The sequence below is a fragment of the Mizuhopecten yessoensis genome, unplaced genomic scaffold (assembly GCF_002113885.1).
Source record: "Mizuhopecten yessoensis strain PY_sf001 unplaced genomic scaffold, ASM211388v2 scaffold716257, whole genome shotgun sequence".
NCBI classification, from domain to species: Eukaryota; Metazoa; Mollusca; class Bivalvia; order Pectinida; family Pectinidae; genus Mizuhopecten; species Mizuhopecten yessoensis.
The window spans coordinates 220396-248300 of NW_018480026.1; the positions used below are offsets into that span (position 1 = coordinate 220396).

The 27905-nt window shown below is 35.4% G+C and overlaps 1 protein-coding gene across 1 annotated transcript; it reads right to left on the reverse strand.

Moving 5' to 3' along the window:
- Window positions 1-4098: 4098 nt before the first annotated feature.
- Window positions 4099-23004, reverse strand: LOC110442382 (acetylcholine receptor subunit beta-like). The gene is made up of 6 exons (XM_021485965.1): window positions 22931-23004; window positions 11431-11582; window positions 10890-10934; window positions 10039-10154; window positions 5051-5583; window positions 4099-4682 (listed from the first exon to the last, which is right to left on the reverse strand). Exons 1-6 carry the CDS (start codon window positions 23001-23003, stop codon window positions 4261-4263), a joined length of 1341 nt encoding a protein of 446 aa, XP_021341640.1. The 5' UTR covers window position 23004; the 3' UTR covers window positions 4099-4260.
- Between the last annotated feature and the right edge of the window lie 4901 nt (window positions 23005-27905).

Sequence of the window (27905 nt, forward strand, 5' to 3'; positions counted from 1 at the left end):
TCATCATCTTTTGTCCATATAACAGCTAGCTCCAAAACATTATGTTTTAGCCTTATAATAGCTAGCTCCCTGATATCATGTATTATCATTATAACAGATAACTACCCATCATCATCTATTGTCCATATAACAGCTAGCTCCAAAACATTAGGTTTTAGACTTATAACAGCTAGCTCCCCGATATCATGTATTAACATTATAACAGATAACTACCCATCATTATCTATTGTCCATATAACAGCTAGCTCCAAAACATCATGTTTTACCCTTATAATCGCTAGCTCCCTGATATCATGTATTATTATTATAACAGATAACTACTCATCATTATCTATTGTCCATATAACAGCTAGCTCCAAAACATTAAGTTTTAGACTTATAACAGATAGCGCCCCGATATCATGTATTATCATTATAGGAGATAACTCCCTATCATCTATTGTCCATATAACAGCTAGCTCAAAAACATTATGTTTTAGCATTATAACAGCTAGCTCCCCGCTATCATGTATTATCATTATAGGAGATTACTCCCTATCATCTATTGTCCATATAACAGCTAGCTCAAAAACATTATGTTTTAGCTTTATAATAGCTAGCTCCTTGATATCATGTATTATCATTATAGGAGATAACTCCCTATCATCTATTGTCCATATAACAGCTAACTCCCAAACATTATGTTTTAGCTTTATAATAGCTAGCTCCCCGATATCATGTATTATCATTATAACAGATAACTACCCATCATCATCTATTGTCCATATAACAGCTACCTCCAAAACATTAAGTTTTAGACTTATAACAGCTAGCGCCCCGATATCATGTATTATCATTATAACAGATACCTTCCCATCATCATTTGTTATCCAGCTCCAAAACATCATGTTTTACCCTTATAACAGCTAGCTCCTAAATATCACGTGCTATCCTCATAACAGCAAGCTTCCACATATAACGTGTGGCATTATAACATCCAACTCCCTCAAATTACGTTAGGCCTTTAAGCAGCTAGCTATCTGATTTAACGCGTATACTTATGACAGCAAACTCCTTTACTTAACACGTGTCCTTAAAACAGCTAGTTGCATGCATGTATTCAAAAGTGTGATAACAACTAATCCTCTAATATAAAACGTTTTCACCTAAACGCTCCCTCATATAGAGCGTACTTGTAGCAACTGGTTTCATGATATACTGTATGTGATAATAGCAACTAGTTTCATGATAAAATATATGTCATTGTAGCAATTAGCTTCATAATGTAACATGTATCCATATACAACTAACTTTGTCATAATACAGTAGCAACTAGCTTCATAATATAGCGTATGTCATTTTAGCAACTAGTTTCATGATAAAATATATGTCACTGTAGCAATTAGCTTCATAATGTAACATGTATCCATATATCAACTAACTTTGTCATAATACAGTAGCAACTAGCTTCATAATATAGCGTATGTCATTTTAGCAACTAGTTTCATGATATAATATATGTCATTGTAGCAATTAGCTTCATCATGTAACATGTATCCATATATCAACTAACTTTGTCACAATACAGTAGCAATTAGCTTCATAATATAGCGTATGTCATTTTAGCAACTAGTTTCATTACATAACGTATGTCATATATTAACTAGCTACATTACATAACGTATGTCATTATATTAACTAGCTTCATAATATAGCGTATGTCATTATAGCAACTAGCTTCATGATATAACACGTATCCGTTTATCAACTAGCTTCATAACATAACATATGCCTCATAGCGACCAACAGAAACTTGTTTCGTTATTACGCGTGACCTTTTAGTGACTAATTTTATAACTTAGCATATGTCATTATAGCAGGCAGCCCCCTCACACAATATGTCATACTAATAAAAGAGTAGACTATTTATAACTAGCACTGATATAATTTACATGCGCGTACATGAATATGGCAGATATTCATTATTCGCATTTCAAGCGGTTCTGTACAATTGTACCAATGAAGTAAAACTTTCAACACAAATTTACAATCAACATGAAAACAAACAACCAATGAAATACAAGGTAGCAGTGTACAGTAGAAATGACCCGACTCTGATAAACAAGGCACAGGTCGAGAAAATGTAAACACAGCGGATTTACCCTACACATCACATGTATACATGTATATATATTTGTAAACTGCATTACATTTACAATACATATAAAGTACTGAGGAGTATATAAACCTCTTTTTTTCTATGTATGTCACTTGTGTGAAAACCATGGTTACCACATCAAAAATTACCCAAAAATGGCGAAAATTGCTTTTTTTGACCCAAAATTTGACCCCCGCAACTAGTAATTCTTTTCCTAAGTTCTGTCTGAAATTAAAGATTACCTACCTGGTTGCAGAATTATCTGGGTCCCAGTAAAGTTGTTAAACTTCGTTTTTTGCAATTTTGCGTCGTGTGCTGTTGTCAAAATGTTACCTCCTGTAAAGCTAGCTTTTCATGTGTAGGCACCCTTTCGGATTATGGCCAACATTTTATTCTCGAACAATTTTTTTTTTTTACAAATGTTAAGCTCACATAGCCCACTTCATCATACCAATTTTACCAATTTTATTTCAGTTTTATTTTTATATTTTTTTTACATATCATTATACAGGGGTTAGCCATTTAACAAAAATATCACCCATGGCCACAACCCTCTACTGTACACTGCTACCCAAAGTATAAATAATATAAAAAAAAAAACCATTTTGCAAATAGTTTTGGCTTTTAATAATCAAACATGTTTACCTGTCAAGCGTACAGTTCTATATAAATATGTACCATAAATCGGCTACCAAACAGCTTGTTTAAGCTATTTATGTCTTTAATAGGTTTCGATATGGAAGACATTGCGTAGCCAAACGCAAATCGCCATACTATTGTAAAAGGGCATATATTTTGCATTGTTATTAATTATTACTAATATATGTATTGTAGGTATTAGGTTTTGTTATACATGTTTTGTATTTGCATATGTTGTCTGGTATGAAAGATGGTGTAAGGACCTTTAATGAATCTGCCTGTGTATGTGACATGTACTTACCTGTGTGTGCATGTGAGTGAGTGAGTAAGTTGTTATGACACCTGACTAAGGACGGGCCATACGATTGGTCAGGACGGACGCCTCAGCTTATCTGTGTAAAGGCTTTAGCCAACTTGGGCACTCTGCTCCTGACCAGCTGAGATAAAACATACATTTTGTAGGTTGAATTTGGGGGAAACTTATCAAAAGTCTTTAGCTGGTAAGTTTTTACTCTATTTGTTTAATAGCTTTTTGTTCATCTAGTATAACAGAAAATGTAGGGAATATACCATTTTTTGTAATTCAATTGTGGCTATGTAATTTCATCTTTTTCTATCTAAAAGTAATTGACATTTTGTCATTGTACAATTTCAAGGTCAAAGTGAACTTGAGTATGTAAAGATATAAGTCTTTGTTAATTTAACTTTCTATGAATTGGTATCAAATTCATAACGGTCAAATTATTTATTAGGGATATTTATATGATTTTAGTGTAAAGCTCTTGGTTTGACTTGAACTGATTTTATTAATAGAGAGGAATTGAGGGAAACCTCCCCACCATAGCTGTGGGGTGAGTGTTCAATGGGTCTAGAATGTTTTAATGTGTATATTACTATATTTTTATCTATAGAATGTATCTGGAATTTTAAAAGTGTGTATGAGTAATTTGCAATAGTAAAAGTATAGGTTTTATAGTAATGATATTTATGTAATTGTTTAAAGAACGAATGTATAACCTTTTGGAAAAGATAACTGAATACATACATTCAAGTTGCAGATTTTGGAATTAGTAGATTAATAAGTATCATTGTATATGTAAATTTGATAGGGTAAAATAGATATATATGTTATACAATAGCATTTGTCAATGGAGTTATTTCCCACTATTGGCATCGTTTCTGAATCAGGCCATTCAACTGCTTGTCTCTGAAAAAGTTCAGATATGTACGAAAGATATATATATATATAATAAATGTTGATAATGAATTTAAGTTATTTTTGAAATATCCAAGCGTATTGTGCTCCGTCTTATAACCGATCTGAATGGATAAAGTTGACACCTACGGCATGGTCAACCACAATGAAATCGTCAAACTGGATCGTTCGGTGTCAAACAGTTCCATCCTTCTTATAACCCCCCTCCAATCAAGAAAAAAACAATTAACAAACTAAAATAAAACGTGGAAAACATCGTTGTTCTAATCTAATAGATGGCGTAACCAATAATAAGCGCCATCACGAATGATAATGTCGTGATAAGAACAACGAACAGGAAAATCCTCAAAAAGCTTTTATCCAAAAGTCGTCCGACTTCCAACCACGTGCAGTCAACAATGGAGCCACCGTCCTTTAACACCTGTGTGTTATTTATATTCTTCGATCCCTTCGTTTGATCGCCGGACAGTTCTTTTGACACATCAACGCTCCCAATGTTATTTGTGTTACAGCAACAGCAATGCGAATGTCCCTTTCTGTTTTGAAAGCTTATTATCGTTAGTACATTGACAGTCTTCAGCAGCCATTTTGGTACTTCCGTTTCCGGATCTGAATGATGGCATTCCAGAACCAATATTGTCAGTAGGACTGATATCATTCCAAGTGCCAGGATGAATACGAGGTAAACGGCTGGAACATGATTTAAAATATCGAATTACTTTATCATAATGGTAACTATAATCGCTTCAAACAATCAATGGACAAACAAAGTATGTGTAGGTGTAAAAAAAATCCATGAATAACTGAAGCAGTTCAATACCATTATCTTCTATTTCTGAAGCATTTTTATGTTAGAGTAAATACATTTCAGCATTCGGTTTAAATTAGTGTAAAAATCGCGTATGTTTGTTTAATAAATAAAAAGTTATGACGGCAAAATAATGATGAGTCATGATGGTAATAATTTGGAAATGACATTCAAAGCTGATATGAATGTCACGTGAAATTGATAGGGTTATAGCATGGCAATGCCATGCAACGGTAAATACAATACTTACACAGCAGTGACGTGTTGACAGATGTCGTTGGGATGTTGTCAGCCACAAGTGTCAGGTATACGGCGTAAGACAACAGAACCGTCAGTGAATACCCTATCCTCTCTCCAGATTCGGCGGGAAGTTTGAACGCCATACAACTCAGAAATGCCAGCAGTATTGTAGGTGTTAACGTATTGAGTATATGGTACATTGGTCTTCGTTTCAAATTCAAATGAAAGCTCACAGACGAGAAAGAGTTTCCTCCCCTGCCTCTATCTGTGGAGCTCGTTGTGTACGATATATACTCCCATTCTCCATTTTCTTTGAAGTAAGTGAAATCCAATGGCGAGGAATCTAAATTAAGAGTTATCTCAGACGCAGTGTAGCCCCATGTACTTACGCTGATATCACATATTTGGGTATCGAACGGGTAGAATGTTACGTCAGTCTCACAGAGTGTTTTGTATATACCAGACGGTGTCCACGACAGGGTGCCGTCACTGACCACCCGTATCGGAATGGAAGCGTCGCTCATCACCGATATATCGCTGACCCTGAAATAAAGTAAATCCAAACTGATCAGTAACTGTATATAGAGGAGATCAATAAAGATTTATCATCGTTAGAAAACATATTTGTATTCAAAAATGTACATTAATTTTCACATGTCAATTGCACAGCCTTTGATAAGCGTACCGAATCAAAATATGGATATATAACAATTACAACATGAATGTTTTCCTATCAGAAACACATCGGTAGTTTAACGTCCTTATGTTCGAGTAATCGGGAACAGACATGTGATAAATATCAAATGCTTCGTCGCGTGACGAAAATAGTAAGAATAAATTAAAATACGCAAGATTAATAGGCTATTAAACTTTTGGGAGAACAGTTTGTTTGTGAAGTGAATAAACTATACACCCGATTTATGAACCATGTACGATAATATAGAATTGGTTTCTGTTTTATTTGAACGGAAATATTAAGATCCAAATTCATGTTTGAACACATATGACGGTATGTAAAACAGTTACAACATTATTGCATATACACAATGTACTTATAAATAGATCTTGAATAGATGTTCGAATGCTATCGCATACCATATTAAGCGTTTCAAAAGAAATATTTAAACAAATGTTGGACATATTTTTACATATTGTACGATCAAATAACAAAATAATACGGACACGAATTCAGGAAAAAAGAAATTCAGTTACTCAAAGCTAAAAAACGACCTTTAAATACTGTGAAATATATCAATTATTTATCAAAACAACATCCAACAACTTTCTACAATGATTTGATCAGTGAAATAGTATAAACAATGCTTCTGGACAAACGTTTATAGTAGAAAAAAGTACTATTTGAGAGGCAGATAAACATCTTCACGCTCTACATGTTTCTGCGGGAATCGATGCTTAGCCCATATTGATGTTATACATTCATTCAAAAAGTTAATGAATTGTACGAAGAATGAATAAAACATCAGCGATACCAGCGAAGTGTTTCAATACGAAGGATTTCATATATACCTATCACACCTTTTTACAAAATATATTATCATTTTCATTAATACATCATGGACTAGATGAGACTGTATTTTATAAATATATGGATCTTCGCATTAATTATACGCTTGAATCTGATAAACCTTTATAGAAGAGAATGTAACATTTTAAGAGAAAACAATCTACTATTTTAGGAAAATAATAGTAAAAAGAAATGTTTCCAATCAGACAAACTATGTAGATAATAGCAGCAAAATATGAAATCAAAAATGATTTTTTATTTATCCATACATAATTTACAGCCCTGTCTGGTTTAATCCTATTACGAGATCTCTAACAGCAGTATTTCTCGACATGGTATATGACCGCTATATGTACATAACCTATACCTTTACATTAGCCTACAACACGTCGTGTAAACATTTCATTTCAAAATTATTTTATTGATGCAATTAACAATTGGATTGGGCACAGGCATTGCCTATCAAAACCCTTTCCACATAGAAATTCATACATTTCAAACATATAAAGTATGTAAATTGAAGACGTAATATATTAAGTTTATGTAGATAGGGTAGGCAGAACCAATTAGCCAGTTACCAATTAAAATATACACATGTACGTAGAGATATTCAGTCTAGTTGGAATATCAATCCGGTGTGCAAACATGGATATTATTCGACTAGATTGTTTACACTGACTTCCGTATTAATATCGGTGACATGAACGCTCACACTATCCTACATTGTTTCCATTCAAAACACACGAAATCCCTAGAGTAACTATTTGTAAAGGGAGATAGTTCTTGTTGATATTATTATTGATTACGCGTGATTTCTCTAACATGATCAAACTAACTCAAAGAGTCTGATTGTGGTTTAATGCCGCATAACATATTATGCCCATAATTTGTTATAGAGTCAATAGCTTTCTTCCTCTTATTTCGGATGTGATTGATAAATGAATTTTGTGAACCCTGAAAGAAACAGATTTCTTGAACACCTGCTTCTCTGTCGAACACATCAACTTGTACATCTTCTTAATTTCTCACCAACAAAAACAACAGGCAGAAGGATACTACAACTTCTGTGTATGACTATTATTGACGTTTGAATAGGTATTGTTTGGCAGAATAATACCTGAAAGTATATATGTTATATAACGGGAAGCCATGAAATGTCCTCGATATCTGTATAATCCAACAGCTGAGTAATTATATTTCGTGATTCTGTTGGATCCAACATAACAAGTACAATGAAAAATATTGCCGCTTTCATTTTTAAAGCGAATGGGAACAATAATTTATTTAATCAGGAGTGACGTCCGCCCTGATGTCTTGAAACCTGCATTTAAGTATGGAAAGTCACTGTTTTACTTTAATATATATTTAGGTAAATTTAATGCATTGCACCACTACATATATCTTTTTTATATTGCACAAAGACATTTGTGTCTATTGCTTAATAAAGAATACATACAGTGTATATACAGACGACCTTATCAATTTTCTTTAATCTTAATATTAAGACCTACATATTCCATAATCTTGTATATCCCCCTCTACACTCTCTACCACGTGTCAGATTTAAACAGTAAGGGGCAAATATTTTTTAGATAATTAAGCCGTCATATGTATTAGACTTTTGGTCAAAGTGAACTACAACGTCGATAACAAAATCTATAGTTTCGTCTCGACTCGCCTATCTGCCGAACACAGTGATACAGACGTGGTTATTAAGACCAGACAATGGAAGGATCTATGTGTGTCAAGTACGACGAGTTCTCAGTTTTGCCAGTAGTACACTCATATTTAATTGGAAAACTTAACCTGTCGCCAATTTTAAATTAATCAACTAAATAATAAATGATCATCCGTTTATTTAAAACTATCGATTCAATCTTTGCGCAAATAATACATATTTTCTTATTTACATGCATTCGCAATTAACCTACGGAAAATACACAACAAACTTGTGTGCAGCAGGAAAAGATCAATTAAATAGGGATTATTTGTCAGTCATTTAGATGTAATTACAAATTGTTTTGTAATGCTTAATCGATATTCGTTGCACGTTAATTTACGTAAACAGATTAAGTCATTGCATCATATTACGACAATATTTACATATTCTCGGGGTAGTATGCTTTTGTTCACACCTATTTCTAATTATGTTTTTTTTGACTGGCAAGTGAAAACAAGTATTTAACCCTATAATTAAAATTAGCTAACGTACATTATATAGCAAATTGGTTATACCCGTCGGACGACAGATTCAGTTTTCCAATTGAGGCCGAGAGTACAACTCCACAACATTAAGGTGTTGTCGTACTATTGCCACATATAGCACATGCCATTCTTTATAACAAAGACTGTATCACTGTGTACGTCCTTGATATCCAGGGATCTGGAATATGTCATAGCTAATTTGAAAGCACGAAGAAAGCTGTTTGATTGGTTTCGGGTAAAAATAACTGACCAATCGCTAGGCTGATACCTGTCCTTGAAGATTACAAAGGAGCGACGCCCGAATCCAAAGCCTGTCAATTTTTACCGTGACGTGACCGCAAGATTCTTTTGATGTACATCAAAGGATCGAACTAGTCTACTTGTCTCATCAACAAGGTGGCACAGACTGAGCCTTCAATTTTGCTATGACATATTACAGGGGTGCAGAGAGCGAAAGTGGGCGTTACCCCTGGATATCGAGGACGTATACAGTGATACAGGCTTGGTTATAAAGAATGGCATGCATACATAATTTATTCCTGTTCGACAATTTAAAATGAAAAAGGGGTTAAATCGTTATTTCAACTGTCTGTTCAATAACATGTCATTAAAAATAGATGTGAACAGGAACATACTACCGCGTCAATATGTAATTAATTGTTGTAATGTGATGCAGTGCATGAAATTGTTTATTTTAATTAACGTGCACAGAATATCGATTAAACATTGAAAAACTTTTAATAATTACGTATCTGAATGAGTGATAAACATCTATTTTTATTTCCTCTTGTCCTGCTTCACACACGTTGTTTTGTGTATTTTCCGTAGGTTAATTGCGAATGCATGTAAACAAGAAAATTTGTATTATTTGCTGAATGATTGCATAAACAGTTGAATACAAACGAATGATCATTTATCATTCAGTTGATTGATTTAATATCAGACTTAAGTCAATACTATGTAGGCTGTCAATACAGTTCTGAACGTTATTCAGATTAAAACACTTTTTGTTGTAAAAATATTTGCATGCAACTGCCAACTCTTCCATTGTGGTAATTCGTTTAAAAATGTTATCTCACAGAACTGGTATTGGCAAATTGTCGGCCAATTCCGGTGAACATCAACATATATATCGTGATGGGGTGCTCCTGTTACAGGAGGGAATTTCGACAAGAACAAGAACGAGATGCATATCGGACCTTGCAGAGTGGTTTTTGAATTTTGCTGTGATAGAAATATTATTTCTTTTGGACAAGATTGACTCTTACGAATTCTCTAAAATGAGAGGTGGCCTCCATATTGTTTCCTCATCCGAATATATAGCACCAATGTCAGAACTGTATGTCGGGTTAGAATTCCAATCCAGCCGCTTGTCACTCCAAGCCTACAAGAACACACAATATTTTTTTAAGGTTTGACACGGAAACTGGCTAGTCATAACGACGTCCCTTAATGTCGTAGCTACGTCCTCGATTCGCAAAATAAGAAGGGATTTATCCGTTGTATATACCAGTTTATTTATTGTAATTTTGACTCGTCTGAACTGACATATTTTGCATACATAAACTAGGTGAGGTTCGACACTTTGTCCGAAGGTACGGGTCCTGTTATTGTATTATCCTTCGAAATAATCCTAATATTAAAGGTTTACCCTTTTTTATAACATCAGTAATGACTATTTAGGATTTCATGCCACATCTTTAGATAAATATTCGTTTGTGGGTATTTAAGCGCCAAGTTACTGACCGCGAAGAATGCGAAAATGTATACACCGACAAATTATCTTTTGTAGTATGCTATTAGCAAAACAAGCCTTATGTATTATTTTAGATAGATTGTGTAACATCTTTTTAATCAAACCACATAGATTGTTTGCAATATGTCAAAAAAATAATCCTATGACCAGCACCCAGTTATTATATATATCAAAGCAGACATATTTCAAAACTGTTAAATGCATATATTACATATCATAACGTTCATGCTAGTGTCCTGTTCCTCAATAAATCCCTATGTTTGAACCTTATAGCAATATACAGTAAAACATGTTTTCGTATATAATATTGATACCCCAGAATATATCACTACACTTCGTCACCTGTTTAACTATGTTACTTACCAGACTGAAGTAACCTGTGGTGGTCAACGCCTGATTTCGGACATCCTGATAAAGGAAAGAAATTAAACATATGGCTTAATGAAATAATATGTTATAATGTTTGGAATTATTTCAAAACTTAAATCATCAAAATAGGTACGCTTACAACACAACACGGTTATGACTCTTAACTTGATGTCATAATTTCATTCTTTTCGCCCATAAAAAGCAAGTGAACGAAGCTTAGTTCTTTTTTTAAACAAGAATGAATAAACTTTCATTCTCGTTATTTTGTTCTTCCGCTACGAGAACACGAAACAACGAAATTGCATAAATCACCTACCGTAAGTATTTTCCTTTAGTTAGCGCCTCCAACGCTTACCAGGTAGTTGGATATAATTACACTGAGGTAAAGGTTGATTTCGAAATATCGATATAGAGCGCGATATAGACATTTCATTTCCTCATCATAATACCACCCTACTTACGAGGGAGTTAAATGTGATGACGTTGAGCGCGATATAGACATTTCATTACCTCATCATTATACCACCCTACTTACGAGGGAGTTGAATGTGATGACGTTGAGAGTGACGTTGACAACCACTGTGGCGTCTGGCCTGGCTTGTATCTGGTACGAGTTTGTCGTGAAGATTAGCGTCCGTAGGTTGTTTTCCGCTGAGTATGTGTACGCTGACTCGGCAACATGTAAACCTATAATGAATGTATTGTTTATAATAAAAATTTGAGATTGCTTCCTATGAACATTTAAACACTGATATAGGCAGAAATATTATTGCGGACTTGGGTAATGTTCAGACATGATTATTCGCAACACATCAATACATTTGTTTTTTTGTTATCCGACCCTAAATTGGGGAAATATCAGAATATTCCATAGCGCACAGTGTTACATTTTTTACTAGTTCTATCACCATTATGGACCAAGGTTACCTGACATTTCGTCAAGGTTCTCATTTATATTAGCTTTTCTGACCGTTTATAATAAGCAATTAACATAGGATATATTGTATGATTTTCAAAAACGGATTTGTAACTCAGTATAACACCCCTGTGATACTTCATGACAAAATCGAAGGCTCAGGTAGTGTGGACCATCTTTTGGAGGAGACGAGAAGACTAGTTTGATCCTTTGATCTACGTAAAGGGCAGAGGGCGAACGTGAGCGTAACCCCTGAAATATCGAAGATGTAACACGTATAGGAAACTGCCCATTCAACAATCCCCGTACCACTGTGCATTGAACACTGGGGTTTTTCCGGCACAACTGCATCTTTGATAAACTATTATTGAAAGAAATCCATACATTGCGGACTTGTTGAAAAGATTATGAAGGTGAAATGATTAAAATATAATCAACAATTGTGTTCTGAGTGTTAAAGACAGCAAAGGCCACACCAGGATTAGAACCCTAGACTTCAGAATGTTATACTTTTGCACTAGCCGACTGAGCTACCTGGTCAACGGGAGTTTTTCTGACCAAACTGTGCCAGAGTTATATCAAAAAGGAAATTTAGAGGAGGGTATTGTATATACGAAAAACCACAGTGTAGTAGGACAGGGATACTTAAGAACGAAATTGTCAGTAAGAAATAATCGGTTGGTAACAAATGTTATGGACATGATATTGTGCATATACAACACGACATATAGTCAACTACTGTAAGCGCGAATGCATTTTCTGCACTTATTTCTTTTCAGAAACCTAATGCTCCCCAAGATAGATGTACAGTCAACGACCACAGTGTATTAGATTTTTGTTGTTGTTGTTAAGTTTAAACAGTATGCCCATAATATACAGTGTATATTTACTTATAGAGATAATGAAAACCCAAAGACTGTCAATTTAACATATAGAGTCTGAAAAATATTCACTTCAAATTACCTGATATTTGTTTAATTGATTATGTTAAATAACAGTTTATTCATCGGATTAAAATGTTTGCTCATTAGGATTAAAACGTCAGCAAACACATCTCTGTTTTAATAGTGGGTGTTTTTATCTTAGCTATTCCGTCGCAGTTTCATCAACATCGATTTGAAGTGATGAATAGGATCGCCTTCTGTCCATCCGAGTTCCGTTTTGAGTAATCAATGTCTCCCTATAACACTTGTGCTGTTCGTGTGTACTTTGAATTAGTTGTTTAATGTGTTGTTGCATAAGGTTTATTAATAATTTGTACTTGCATCGGTTAATTGTTTTTATTCAACAAACGTCATTGAAGGGGTCGTAGTCCGAATTATTCTGACGTTTTATCAGCTTTTTTCATATCGGTCTCTCGTCGATTAATCGACGACAGACCGCTATGAAAAAAGCTGATAAATTAATCGACGACAGATCGATATGAAAAAAGCTGATAAAACGTCAGAATAATTCGGACTAAAGGGGTCGTAACATAACATGTCCTCAATGTATGGGGGGGGGGTCTTTCTTTCAACATACAACATTCATTCAATAGTTGCAGACAATAGAAACAGATTCATACTTAAGGATACATTCATACATACTGTATATATTATTGATATACATCACACATAAAATAATATCACATACATACACAAACAATGTATTTCCATATATTGTCTTCTGTCAATATCATCACCATCGTCATAATTAATTTATTGATTAATTGATTAACCTTTTTATTAATGTACTGTTTTTTATCCGGATTTCCGCCAGTTTTCTGGTTTGTGTATTACTGTTTTATTTCCGCTGTACGAAATGGGATGGCAATTAGATACTAGTCCTACCGACTTATAAGTTGAGTTACCCATGTCTTCTTGCGTCAGTTGAGCCAATCAGGTTAACTTAATCATTTCGTCGGCTGAGTTATACATGAAAGATATCCATCTATTGAGTCAATAATTATATATAGAAAGTTTTACCTTTTTTATGTTCAGTTATAACATCAGATAACCCTTAATATCCAATTTACAAGATCCAATAATATATAAAGGCAACCCTCACAGCACAGATAGTTGGACAACGAAGTGGAGATGGGGTCCTGCTGATTTTCAGTAATTTTCATGCTTTCCTTGTTATACATTTTAACGACTAAACAACAAACTTACAGTATGTATTACTAAAACATGTTATAGTGTAAAGTGATTTTTTATTTTTCGTTTATTTATACTAGTTTAACTGTAAAGTTATTCATTTATGTATGTATCACTTATACAACATATACTGTAAACTTTTTTTATTCGTTCGTTTATTTGTCACTTGTACAAATTAAACTTCAAAGTTATTGTTTATTTTTCGGGATATGGTTTTTTTTCTGTTTTCGCTGTAGCATTTCTTTCCCGCGAAAAAAACCCCAGCGAGATTAACAACATATTAATCCAATTTAACAATAGAACAGTGTGCCATGTTCACTAAGCTGAAGTCCGCTGAAAATAGGTCATATGAAATGGACAAATTCATTAAATCAGCGAAAATTAGGGAAGACTAAATTAAATTAAATTAAAGACTTTTATGAAGCAATGTCATTGTGTTTTGACAAACTTCGTAACTCTTGCTTCATATTATTAAACCAGTAATCCGATTTAAAAATAAAGTTTTCTGTCTATGTAAATCGGATTTAATACAATTCAATGTAAGTCGTACTACAGCAAGCCAAGTTCGATCGTTTAGAAAAATATTTAAATAATATAGGCAATATTTCTATCAGAATGGTAACTGGTATTGCTGTTACTTATGTATGCCCCAAGCCATATCATTGGTTTGATACTTTGATATATAAATCATGTTTTATAAATCATCGTTGAGTTGTTAAAAGTTATGTAAATAATAAAATTAAAATGTACATTTCTCGAACATATCAGCTGACAAAAGGCTGGCCGCCTCTTTGTGTAATACAACTGAGCTCAATAACGTATATTGGATGTGCTAGTATAGATACTTACCTCGTCAATGAATAAATAAATCCTACCCCGGCTTCTTAGTGTAACGTTACAGTGTATTTAAGGGTGTTCAGTAAGTTTTCTCTCTCTTTATTAAAGAGATACTTGAAAAGCCGTTGGTGACTCTTATGAATAGCATATATCAGTCTTTTGTTGATATGCGTCACGATGTTTTAGGTCAATACAGGTATCACGTTGCGTGCTTTAAGTATTTGACTATGAGGTTTAACAGGACAGCATGTATCGTACCTGAATGTCCATGTATTTTGACACCAAATGTCTGATTAGAGTCAATGAGTACATCAGTTAGGCAATTGGAGCATAATAGAGAAATTACATATTCGCAAATTCGTACAAATACAGTTTCTGATAGCTCTTAAAAATTTAATTTACAAACACAAAAAATACTGCAGACCACAATCGATGCTAATTTATAGCTCTTTAAAACTCATTTTACAAACACAAAAAATACTGCAAACCACAATCGATGCTAATTTATAGCACTTTAAAATTCATAAATTCAGTTTGTGATAGCATATTAAAATTCATTTGACAAACACAAAAAAAATACTGTAGACCACAATCAATGCTAATTCATTGTATCCCACGATATCAAACCAGTAATTCGATTTTAAAAAAAGCGTTCTGTTTATGTAAATAGGATTTAATACAATTCAATGTAGGTCCTACTAGAGCAAGCTAAGTTCAAAAATGTTGATCTTTAAGAAAATATTTAAATAATATAGGTAATGTTTCTATTGACAACAGAATGGTAACTGGTATTGCTGTTACTAATGTATGCCACAGTATGCCATATCATTGGTTTTGATCGTTTAATAAGTGAGCTATACTCAGAATTAGATAGCTGTGATGGCAAACAGTATTCAAATATTGAAAATTTATAATCTTCATTTATTTTACAACAATCATTTGAAACAAATTAAATATAAATCACTCTCGTTGGCCAGGATGTAAGCGTGAAGATAGTCTGAATTTGAGAAGCAACGGTGTACCCCATACATGTCCGATCGGAGAATCAAACCCCGTCCTTATTGGTAAAGGGTGGGTGCGTTGATCAATGCGCTAACCGACCACACATATGGATTGGAACATTATATAACACTGAAGCCGTGAATACACTGCTAATTGCATCTTGTTGTATAGTGTAAGTACAGTCAAATATCTTTAATCGAAACACCGGTAATCCGGTTGTCCAGCAATCAATCCTGTATTTGAGGAACCGATTTATCAATCCAGTATTTGAGGAACTGAGCTATCAATCCTGTATTTGAGGAACTGAGCTATTCATCTTGTATTTGAGGACCTGAGTTATGAATCCTGTATTTGAGGAACTGAGTTATGAATCCTGTATTTGAGGGACTGAGGTATCGGTCCTGTATTTGAGGAACTGAGCTATCAATCCTGTATTTGATGAACTGAGTTATTAATCCTGTATTTGAGGAGCTGAGCTATCAATCCTGTATTTGAGGAACTGAGCTATCAATCCTGTATTTGAGGAACTGAGTTATATATCCTCTATTTGAGGAACTGAGTCATATATCCTGTATTTGTATTTGAGGAACTGAGCTATCAATCCTGTATTTGAGGAACTGAGCTATCAATCCTGAATTTGAGGAACTGAGCTATCAATCCTGTTTTTGAGGAACTGAGCTATCAATCCTGTATTTCAGGAACTGAGCTATCAATCCTGTATTTGAGGAACTGAGCTATCAATCCTATATTTGAGGAACTGAGTTATCAATCTTGTATTTGAGGAACTGAGCTATCAATCCTGTATTTGAGGAACTGAGCTATCAATCCTGTATTTGAGGAACTGAGCTATCAATCCTGTATTTGAGGAACTGAGCTATCAATCCTGTATTTGAGGAACTGAGCTATCAATCCTGTATTTGAGGAACTGAGCGGTACCTCCTATCATGGATCACCATAGTACTAACAAAGATAAACTAACTAATAAACTGCAATTATTTATTGAAACTATTTTAACTGACATAACTATATATTTGATAAGGCATTTATACATGCAGAAGTTTTGTGAAAATGAATATATGTGAAAGAAACCTAAATATCAACACATTGTTTGGAGTGTAAAATTGCGAAAAAATGCCAGACAGGCCCCTTGATCATGAAACAAACTTAGACTTCAGACTTTTCTTAGCCAATCATGTATGACGTCTCTTTTCATGACGCTATCTGTGGTTGGTCAAGTCAAAAATTTTAAACTTAAGATTATTTCATGATCACAGGGCCAGAATTTCAACCCTGGTTTTGCGATCAATATAATGTGGCTACAGCTGACCGAGTTATCTAGTCAATAGAGATGCCTTGGTCCTGTCGAACTACAGTTATATTCACAACGAAATTAAGAGGGTATGTTACTGTTTATATGAAAAAGTACAGTGGGATTATGTTTTGCCTGCAGTGGAACATGGATCCTTAGGTTCCCTATCTCACTGTACTGGGGTTTTTCGTATATACAGTTACCCCCCTTTAACTTCCGTTTGAATATTACTGTGGCACTGTTTGGGCAGGACACCTCTGTTGACCAGGTAGCGCAATTGGTTAGAGTTATAGCATAATTATCTGAAGTGACACAGTGGCCGAATCCCTGTCTAGCCCCGCAGAATGTGTTCCACTCAAAAAACTATCATTGATTATGTTTTTGTTTATCCAATCTTTATTACTTCTCATAAAGGTCCGCAAGCTATTTTTTTTTCTTTTCAGAACCAAATTATCAAAGATAATTATCATGCAGGAAAGAAAATAGTTTCCTTGACTTAGTTACAGTTGTTGACAGTGACATGGAGATCCTTAATAAATCCAGTCGTATGACAATCCAGTCCCTCTCACTGGGAACGAATGTGGCTTAATTGACTAGGCTCCATTGTATGTATAGTAAAAACAAGGATGAACGTCGTTATATCTGCTGTTAATGGCAGTACATTATATCGCTGTTATCAATCTGGCAGATTATTAATCAATAAGTCGCCGTTTTAATATCATTTACAAAGAATTTAATCATTATACCGTGTGCCAAGTATTTCATCAATTCGATTCTAAACCAAATTTCTACTCAGGGTGAATTAATCTATTAATGAACTGTTCAATAACATGTTATAAATTTCATCAATAAAATTCATTAAAATTAGTAAACAAAGCAATAATATGTTAACACAACACCACATAGTATTGTGATCCATCATGTATGTCATCGACGTAATGAACTCGTCAAAAATGATTTGTAGCGTATCTTACTTAGTCCCTCACGGACAGATTTACAGACTTACTAAGTCCCGTACAGAAAACTCGCTAACATAGACAAATGAAATAGTCAAAAATGATTTGTAACGTATACGTATCTTACGTAGTCAAGTACGGACAGCTTGTTAACACAGACAAATGAAACCTGACGAAATAAATCTTACTTAGTCACGTGCAGACAGCTGGCTTACACAGACAAATGGAACCTGACGAAACGTATCTGACTTAGTCCCGTACAGACAGCTTGTTAACACAGATAACTGAAACCTGACGAATCGAATCTTACTTAGTCACGTCCAGACAGCTCGCTAACACAGACAAATGAAACCTGACAAAATGTATCTTACTTAGTCAAGTAACGACATCTTGCTAACACAGACAAATGAAACCTGACAAAACGTATCTGACTTAGTCACGTACAGACAGCTGGCTTACACAGACAAATGGAACTTGACGAAACGTATCTGACTTAGTCACGTACAAACTCTTGCTCACACAGATAAAAAAGGAAACCTGACGAAACGTAGCTGACTTAGTCACGTACAAACATCTTGCTCCCACAGACAAATGAAACCTGACGAAACGTAACTGACTTAGCAACGTACAAACATCTTGCTCACACAGACAAATGAAACCTGACGAAACGTAACTGACTAAGTCACACACAGACAGCTTGCTTACACAGACAAATGAAACCTGACGAAACGAAGCTGACTTAGTCACGTACAAACTCTTGCTCACACAGACAAATGAAACCTGACGAAACTTATCTGACTTAGTCACGTACAGACAGCTGGCTTACACAGACAAATGGAACCTGACGAAACGAAGCTGACTTAGTCACGTACAAACTCTTGCTCACACAGAAAAATGAAACCTGACGAAACGTATCTGACTTAGTCACGCACAAACTCTTGCTCACACAGACAAATGAAACCTGACGAAACGTATCTGACTTAGTCACGTACAAACATCTTGCCCACACAGACAAATGAAACCTGACGAAACGTAGCTGACTTAGTCACGTACAAACATCTTGCTCACACAGACAAATGAAACCTGACGAAACGTATCTGATTTAGTCACGTACAAACATCATGCTTACACAGACAAATGGAACCTGACAAAATGTATCTTATTAAGTCACGTACAGACAGGTTACTCACACAAACAAATGAAATCTGACGAAACGTTTCTGACTAAGTCACGTACAAATTCTTGCTCACACAGAAAAATGAAACCTGACGAAAAGAATTTTACTTGTCACGCACAGACAGCTTGCTTACACAGACAAATGAAACCTGACGTAACGAAGCTGACTTAGTCACGTACAAACTCTTGCTCACACAGACAAATGAAACCTGACGAAACGTATCTGACTTAGTCACGTACAGACAGCTGGCTTACACAGACAAATGGAACTTGACGAAACGAAGCTGACTTAGTCACGTACAAACTCTTGCTCACACAGACAAATTAAACCTGACGAAACGTAGCTGACTTAGTCACGTACAAACATCTTGCTCACACAGACAAATGAAACCTGACGAAACGTAACTGACTAAGTCACGCACAGACAGCTTGCTTACACAGACAAATGAAACCTGACGAAACGAAGCTGACTTAGTCACGTACAAACATCTTGCTCACACAGACAAGTGAAACCTGACGAAACGTATCTTACTTAGTCACGTACAAACATCTTGCTCACACAGACAAATGAAACCTGACGAAACGTAACTAACTAAGTCCCGTACAGACAGCTTGCTAACACAGACAAATGAAACCTGACGAAACGTATCTTACTTAGTCACGCACAGACAGCTTGCTTACACAGACAAATGAAACCTGACGAAACGTAGCTGACTTAGTCACGTACAAACATCTTGCTCACACAGACAAATGAAACCTGACGAAACGTATCTTACTTAGTCATGTACAGACAGCTTGCTAACACAGACAAATGAAACCTGACGAAACGTATCTGATTAGTCATGTACAAACTATTGCTCACACAGACAAATGAAACCTGACGACACGAATTTTACTTGTCACGTACGTATACAGACAGCTCGCTAACACAGACAAATGAAACCTGACGAAACGTACCTGACTTAGTCACGTACAACCTCTTGCTCACACAGACAAATTAAACCTGACTAAACGTATCTGACTTAGTCAGGTACAAACTCTTGCTCACACGGACAAATGAAACCTGACTAAACGAATCTTACTTAGTCACGTACAAACTCTTGCTCACACATACAAATGAAACCTGACGAACCGTATCGGACTAGGTCCCGTACAGACAGCTTGCTAACCCAGACAAATGAAACCTGAAGAAACGTATCTGACTAAGGCACGTACAAACATCTTGATTACACAGACAAATGGAACCACTTAGTCACGTGCAGACAGCTGGCTTACACAGACAAATGAAACCTGACGAAACGTATCTGACTAAGTCACGTACAGACAGCTGGCTTACACAGACAAATGGAACCTGACGAAACGTAGCTGACTTAGTCACGTACAAACATCTTGCTTACACAGACAAATGGAACCTGACGAAACGTATCTGACTTAGTCACGTACAAACATCTTGCTCATACAGACAAATGAAACCTGACAAAACGTATCTGACTTAGTCACGTACAAACTCTCGCTCACACAGACAAATGAAACCTGACGAAATGTATCTGATTAAGTCACGTACAGACAGGTTACTCGCACAAACAAATGAAACTTGACGAAACGTTTCTGACTTATTCACGTACAAACTCTTGCTCACACAGAGAAATGAAACCTGACGAAATGTATCTTATTAAGTCACGTACAGACAGGTTACTCACACAAACAAATGAAACTTGACGAAACGTTTCTGACTTAGTCACGTACAAACTCTTGCTCACACAGACAAATGAAACCTGACGACACGTATCTGACTTAGCCACGTACAAACATCTTGCTCACACAGACAAATGAAACCTGGCGAAATGTATCTTATTAAGTCACGTACAGACAGGTTACTCACACCAGCAAATGAAACTTGACGAAACGTTTCTGACTTAGTCACGTACAAACTCTTCCTCACACAGACAAATGAAACCTGACGACACGTATCTGACTTAGTCACGTACAAACTCTTGCTCACACAGACAAATTAAACCTGACGAAATGTATCTTATTAAGTCACGTACAACAAATGAAACCTGACGAAACGTATCTGACTTAGTCACGTACAAACATCTTGCTCACACAGACAAATGAAAACTGACGAAACGTATCTTACTAAGTCATGTAAAGACATCTTGCTAACACTGACAAATCAAACCTGACGAAACGTATCTGACTTAGTCACGAACAAACTCTTGCTCACTCAGACAAATCTGACGCAAACTATCTGACTTAGTCACGTACAAACTCTTGTTCAAACAGACAAATGAAACCTGACGAAACGTGTCTGACTTAGTCACGTACAAACTCTTGCTCCCACAGACAAATGAAACCTGACGAAATGTATCTTATTAAATCACGTACAGACAGGTTACTCACACAAACAAATGAAACCTGACGAAACGTATCGGACTAGGGCCCGTACAGACAGCTTGCTAACACACACAAATGAAACCTGACGAATCGAATCTTACTTAGGCACGTCCAGACAGCTCGCTAAAACAGACAAATGAAACCTGACGAAACGTAGCTGACTTAGTCACGTACAAACATCTTGCCCACACAGACAAATGAAACCTGACGAAACGTCTCTTACTTAGTCATGTACAGACAGCTTGCTAACACAGACAAATGAAACCTGACGAATCGAATCTTACTTAGGCACGTCCAGACAGCTCGCTAAAACAGACAAATGAAACCTGACGAAACGTGTCTGACTTAGTCACGTACAAACTCTTGTTCAAACAGACAAATGAAACCTGACGAAACGTATCGGACTAGGTCCCGTACAGACAGCTTGCTAACACACACAAATGAAACCTGACGAATCGAATCTTACTTAGGCACGTCCAGACAGCTCGCTAAAACAGACAAATGAAACCTGACGAAACGTGTCTGACTTAGTCACGTACAAACTCTTGCTCACTCAGACAAATCTGACGCAAACTATCTGACTTAGTCACGTACAAACTCTTGTTCAAACAGACAAATGAAACCTGACGAAACGTATCTTACTTAGTCATGTAAAGACATCTTGCTAACACTGACAAATCAAACCTGACGAAATGTATCTCACTAAGTCACGTACAGATATCTTTCTGACACAGACTATGGACAGGGGCGAATATATACAATATAATCATGTACAGTTGTACTAATACCGAAAAAATAAACAATAATGGAATAGCCATATATAACGCACGTCCAGACAGCGACATCCTTACACAGATAATGAACATGTGCGATTAAATAAAAATTCATCACGTAGAGTCGTCTCTCTAAAGATGAAAGAAAAGCACATATATGTGACTGCACTGGTACAATTTTTTGTTTTTGTAATAGGTGCAGTAAATCAAAAATTAATTACACTGCATACAGTTGATGAACACTGATAAAATACTCTTATATAAGTCACCTACAGTCAGCACTTCTTGAAACAATGATGATGTAAAAGAAAAACGATGAAAGTTCCATCCACCTTGGAATGAAACAATAGATTAGTTATGAAGGTTAGATCATCATATTCGCAAAAAAAGGACAAATGGTTTAGTCCCGAGGATATCTTATCTGGAGTAGCTATTTCGAACAACTGAAATCCTGTCTAATACTGTAACAGTTTACATTCACACATTTTGGTGATAAAAAAAAAGAAGATTAAAAAAGAAGATGATCAAACTTACCTATAGTAACCAAAATCAGCACAAGCAATATCCGAAGTGTCCCCATGTCTGTTTTGCTGTGACCGGATAGCATGCTGTGCTGTGTATCACTGCTCTGTGTGCGGTATCGGTATTAGTCTATACACTAAGGGTCGTCTTTCACAAAGGCCTTCTATTCCATTGTACAGTGTACTTGCAGGTGATTGAATCTCGATTGGTTTATATCAAGCGAGTCTTGCAATGTTTCGGTAGTTATCACTTCAACAATTGTCGACCTGTACGATATACTACTCTGATCAATTATTAACGAGCAATAACGAAAATGAATGACCGACTCGGAAAAAGTAAAAGATTACCTTCTATACTTTTGGGATTACATGAAAGCGATAGATACTGTTAACTGATCATGCCCGAGGGATAGTACCATTGCGAAACTGTTTATTCGCGTTATCGATCATATGCGGATTTTACATAAATCTTCTTGATAGCCTGAACTTACCATTTTGCAAATACAAAAACACACATGAAAACGATTGACTTCTCCAAACTGTATCCCACATTTCATTTTGCCAAACTTAGATTATGCCTTACATTTTCAGTGTGTCAATCTTTTTTTGTCTAATTCGGTCAAACATAGAAATATCTCACTGTTTAAAATGTGTGTCGTTGAACATACGAGTCTCATCGTCTTTTAAAAAGATATATTCATGTGGGACCCGGGTAAAAGTACTAGGAAAATCAGACCAAGCGTTCCAGAAGAGCAAACGTCTTCTGTTTCATCACCGACATTGGTCATTCACATCTAGGTCAAAATCATGAACGAAAAATCGCACAGTTCGTTATTTTGACCTAGATTTACATGGCCGGTATCGCAGATGAAGCCGCAGATGTTAACCTTTCCGGAACACATGGTCTGATTTCCCATGTACTTTCCCATTCTACTGTCCTACGTGAGTATTTCCTTTGTTTATGTTATGCTCTAGTTGTATCGATTTTGAGATTAAACATAGTTTTGTTGACACTTCGATATTCTCGTTTTTTCTCAATAGGAACTTATTGTTGACCACTATTTCTATCGTTTTTACATTATTGTGGAACGAAATGTTTAGATAAGACCCTTTGCGGAAAGGAGATAAACATTTTACATCTGGATGAAGTCGTGATCCTTTGTTTTGATTAATGAGTGTTTAGATAGTATTTGCACCGAACAAGGACACCACGAACTATCATTCTTTAGTACATTTTGTATGTGAACTTAGCACACAGAAATCACGGCCACCGCAACACAAATCCTACGGAAAAGGTGTTAACTTTAATTTTACGATGGCTTTTTTCCCCGCGGCATTAGTACCATTCCAGATTCTCCGGCTGACGTTATTTGTATGTCACAACTCCTGATCCTGTTGCAGTTTAAAGTTTCTCTTGATAGATTCGTCCTGTAGACAAAATTGTGGCCAGGGTGTTCTACCGGGGAAACATCAATCAACTCTGTAAAAAATGAATGCTTTAATCTTAACCAGATATTTAAAATTTGTATTGTTAATGTGTTTTTATTTTTTGTCTCTCATACACACACTTACTGGTTTGTTCACTCCATCTTATATAGTTAAGTGCTGCTCTCCCCTGCATTTTACAGGCGACTTCAGAGCGACTTTTACAGAAAACAGTACAGTCTCCAATTAACACAAGGATAGCAAACGCGCTCCACAGGATATGTTGATTCAGCTACTGCTATTCATTGCCGCAATGCACATGAAAAAAATCCATTCAATCCCTCTATATTACCATTTTTTCAAAATTTGCTAATTAATCTTTAAAAAGTAATACAGTATTTCGTTCAAATTAATATATATATGGTATAGACCTATGCTTGTCCAATAAATACAAAAACCGACTTTGCAGGGAGGGTCTGAGATACCGAAAACATATTACGTCTCAATCACGATGACGTCACTATAATATTGATACAAAGGACTTCCGCGGTGATACATTTACAGCACAGCAGAGACGTTTATATTACAGAGATTGGCAACTCACGCAGGTCTCGCAAAAACTCGCATGATCATATTGTTCAGGCAGTGAAATAAGAAACGCTGCGAGACTTGGGTTGCGGCTGCGCAATCACGCGAAATCTTGTCCAGCTGGTGACGATAGTCTGGTCAATGTGTTACCTGTGAGTTCCTCTCATCGATCCAAAAATTGACAAGAGTCTTAGGTACATTAGAATCAATAGTAATGAAATACGAGATATTTTACAGATATTGAAGCTTGGTAAGGCCTCGGGTGAGGATGGAATCGGCCACCATATGCTAAGAAACACATCAGAAACAGTTTGTGTTCCCCTTAAAATCATTTTCAATAAGTCTTTATCGTCTGGTGTTTACTCAATCTCTTGGGAAAACAGCCAAAGCTATGCCACTGTTTAAAAAGGGTGACAGGCATGCTCCCTCTAACTACAGGCCAATTTCTTTATTATCTACAGTTGGAAAAGTGTTTGAGAGGGTAATGTTCAAATACTTGCATAATTATTTCATTGAAAAATCACTTTTTTATAAGCACCAGTCTGGTTTTTCGCCTGGTCATTCTACTGTGTATCAGCTCATTGAAATTTATCATAACATCTGTGTTGCTCTAGAAGAAGAAAAAACATGTATGTATGGTATTCTGCGATATTTCTAAGGCTGTTGATAGGGTTTGGCATAAGGGTTTGATGATTAAGTTAAAATCCTATGGAACTTCAGGGGAATTGTATCATTGGTTGGAAAATTACCTATTTCAGAGGCACCAGAGAGTCTTTTTGAATACTTCTTACTCAGAGTTATGTTTCATTGAAGCAGGTGTTATGAATAGAGATCTCGAGTATCTTAATGCATGGTCCCAAACTTGGTTTGTAACATTTAATCCAGAAAAAAATGAGGTAATTTTTGTTTCAAACTTGGTTGAAATTGATGAAGATTTACAATTAGAATTTAATGGCGAATTTTTAAATTTTACTGATCATCATAAACATTTAGGTGTAATTTTTAATTCAAGTGCAAAATGGAGGGATCATATTTGTGCAATATATACTTCAGTTATGAAAAAGTTCAACGTCTTACGTAGCCTAAAATACTTATTAAATCGTGATAATCTTTTAAAGATTTATTAATCATTTATTTTACCAGTTTAAGAATATGCTTGTGAATTGTGGGATGGTTGTGCAACTTATGAAACAGAAATGTTAGAGAAAGCTCTAAAAACTCGTTAACATCAAAAGTACAATCTCCTCCGTCAATCTACTTAGGTTTCGGTGAACGTAAATTGAACATTTTGCACACTAAACTTAGACATCAGTGTAGTCCACTTAAATATGATCTTTTTAGAGTAAATCTGGTTGATAGTCCAGTTTGTTATTGTGGCCATCCCTGTGAAAATGCCTTTCACTGTTTTTATGAGTGCTTACTTTATAACAACGAAAGACATACCCTGCTCCAAAATTTGATGTTAATTTTAATTTAGATCTACTTTTGTTTGGTAATAGTCAACTTTCGGTAAAAAAAAAACAAAAAAAAACAGCATAAGTATCTTCAGACATGTGCGTCATTACATCAAATCCAGCAATAGGTTTTGATAGTTATAATTACTTTTCTATTTTTGTTTATGTGTATACGTTGTTATATGTGTTTATGAAATTGTATTTCATTATTTTGCCTGATTTCTTTGTTACATTGATTCTGTTCATTTTGAAATTACTCTACCAGGTTGCATGTCATGAAATTTGTATAATATATAATTTATTCAAATGCGGATCGATTTCTCAGTTTACACGTTTACTTTTCTAGGTAACACCCCTCCCCTCCATCACCCCCACCCCCTCACTACCCACACTTCCTTCTCCACCATATTTTTTTCCCTTTCCCCAACAACATATACACTATTTTTACCATATATTTATTGTGGAGAGGACTCTATTAGTTGTAATAACTTGTTGTCCAATCCATTTGTATATTTGTACAATATGTTTAAACTAACTAAACACGATCGATTTCTCACAGGTAACACATTAACCAGACTATCGTTACCAGCTAGACAAGATTCCGCGTGATTGCGCAGCCGCAATCCAAGTATCGCAGCGTTTCTTATTTCACTGCCTGAACAATGTGATCATGCGTGTTTTTGCGAGACCTGCGTGAGTTACCAATCTATGTAATATAAACGTCTCTGCTGTGCTGTAAATGTATCACCGCGGAAGTCCTTTGTATCAATATTATAGTGACGTCATCGTGATTGAGACGTAATATGTTTTCGGTATCTCGGTTTTTGTATTTATTGAACAAGCATAGACCTATACCATATATATATATATATATATATATATATTAATTTGAACGAAATACTGTATTATTTTTTAAAGATTAATTAACACATTCTGAAAAAATGGTAATATATAGAGATTGAATGGAGTTTTTCCATGTACATTGCGGCAATGAATAGCAGTAGCCGAATCTACATATTCTGTTGAGCGCGTTAGCGCTCCTCAGAAGATATGTAGATCAGCTACTGCCATTCATTGCCGTGAAATAATCTATTCAATTCATATATTTACGTAACGATGAACTAAAAAAAAATTACCACACTTTTTGTAAATTTGATATTTTTGTTTATATAAGTATCGGACAGTAACCATAAAAACGGAACAGCCGGAACTCCAGGCAGCCTACACACAAACTTCAAAAGTTCGACTTCTGTTTCTTCCGCCGGTCAGCTGATTTTGTTAAAAAGAAAGAAAAAAATCTAGAATCTAATAATAATCAACACTTAATATTCCTTCCTGTTTCATTTTTTACAGTTGATCTTATTGGATATTGTTTTGTTTTACATTATGAACACCGCATATAACGTATTAAAAAAAATCATGTCCGCACTATTTCAAATCATCAGTCACCATAGTAACCATCCAGGTCACTCGTCGGCCGAGCACCCGTCGGCAGTAGGCACAGAGCTCATTTGAAGTTTT

Coding starts and splice junctions, on each gene's coding strand:
- LOC110442382 (XM_021485965.1), bottom strand. CDS start 23,003: ATGCTATCCGGTCACAGCAAAACAGACATGGGGACACTTCGGATATTG. Junction 10,935..11,430: donor TCATCACATTCAACTCCCTC/GTAAGTAGGGTG, acceptor TTCCTTTATCAG/GATGTCCGAAATCAGGCGTT. Junction 4,683..5,050: donor TGTCAACACGTCACTGCTGT/GTAAGTATTGTA, acceptor ATCATGTTCCAG/CCGTTTACCTCGTATTCATC.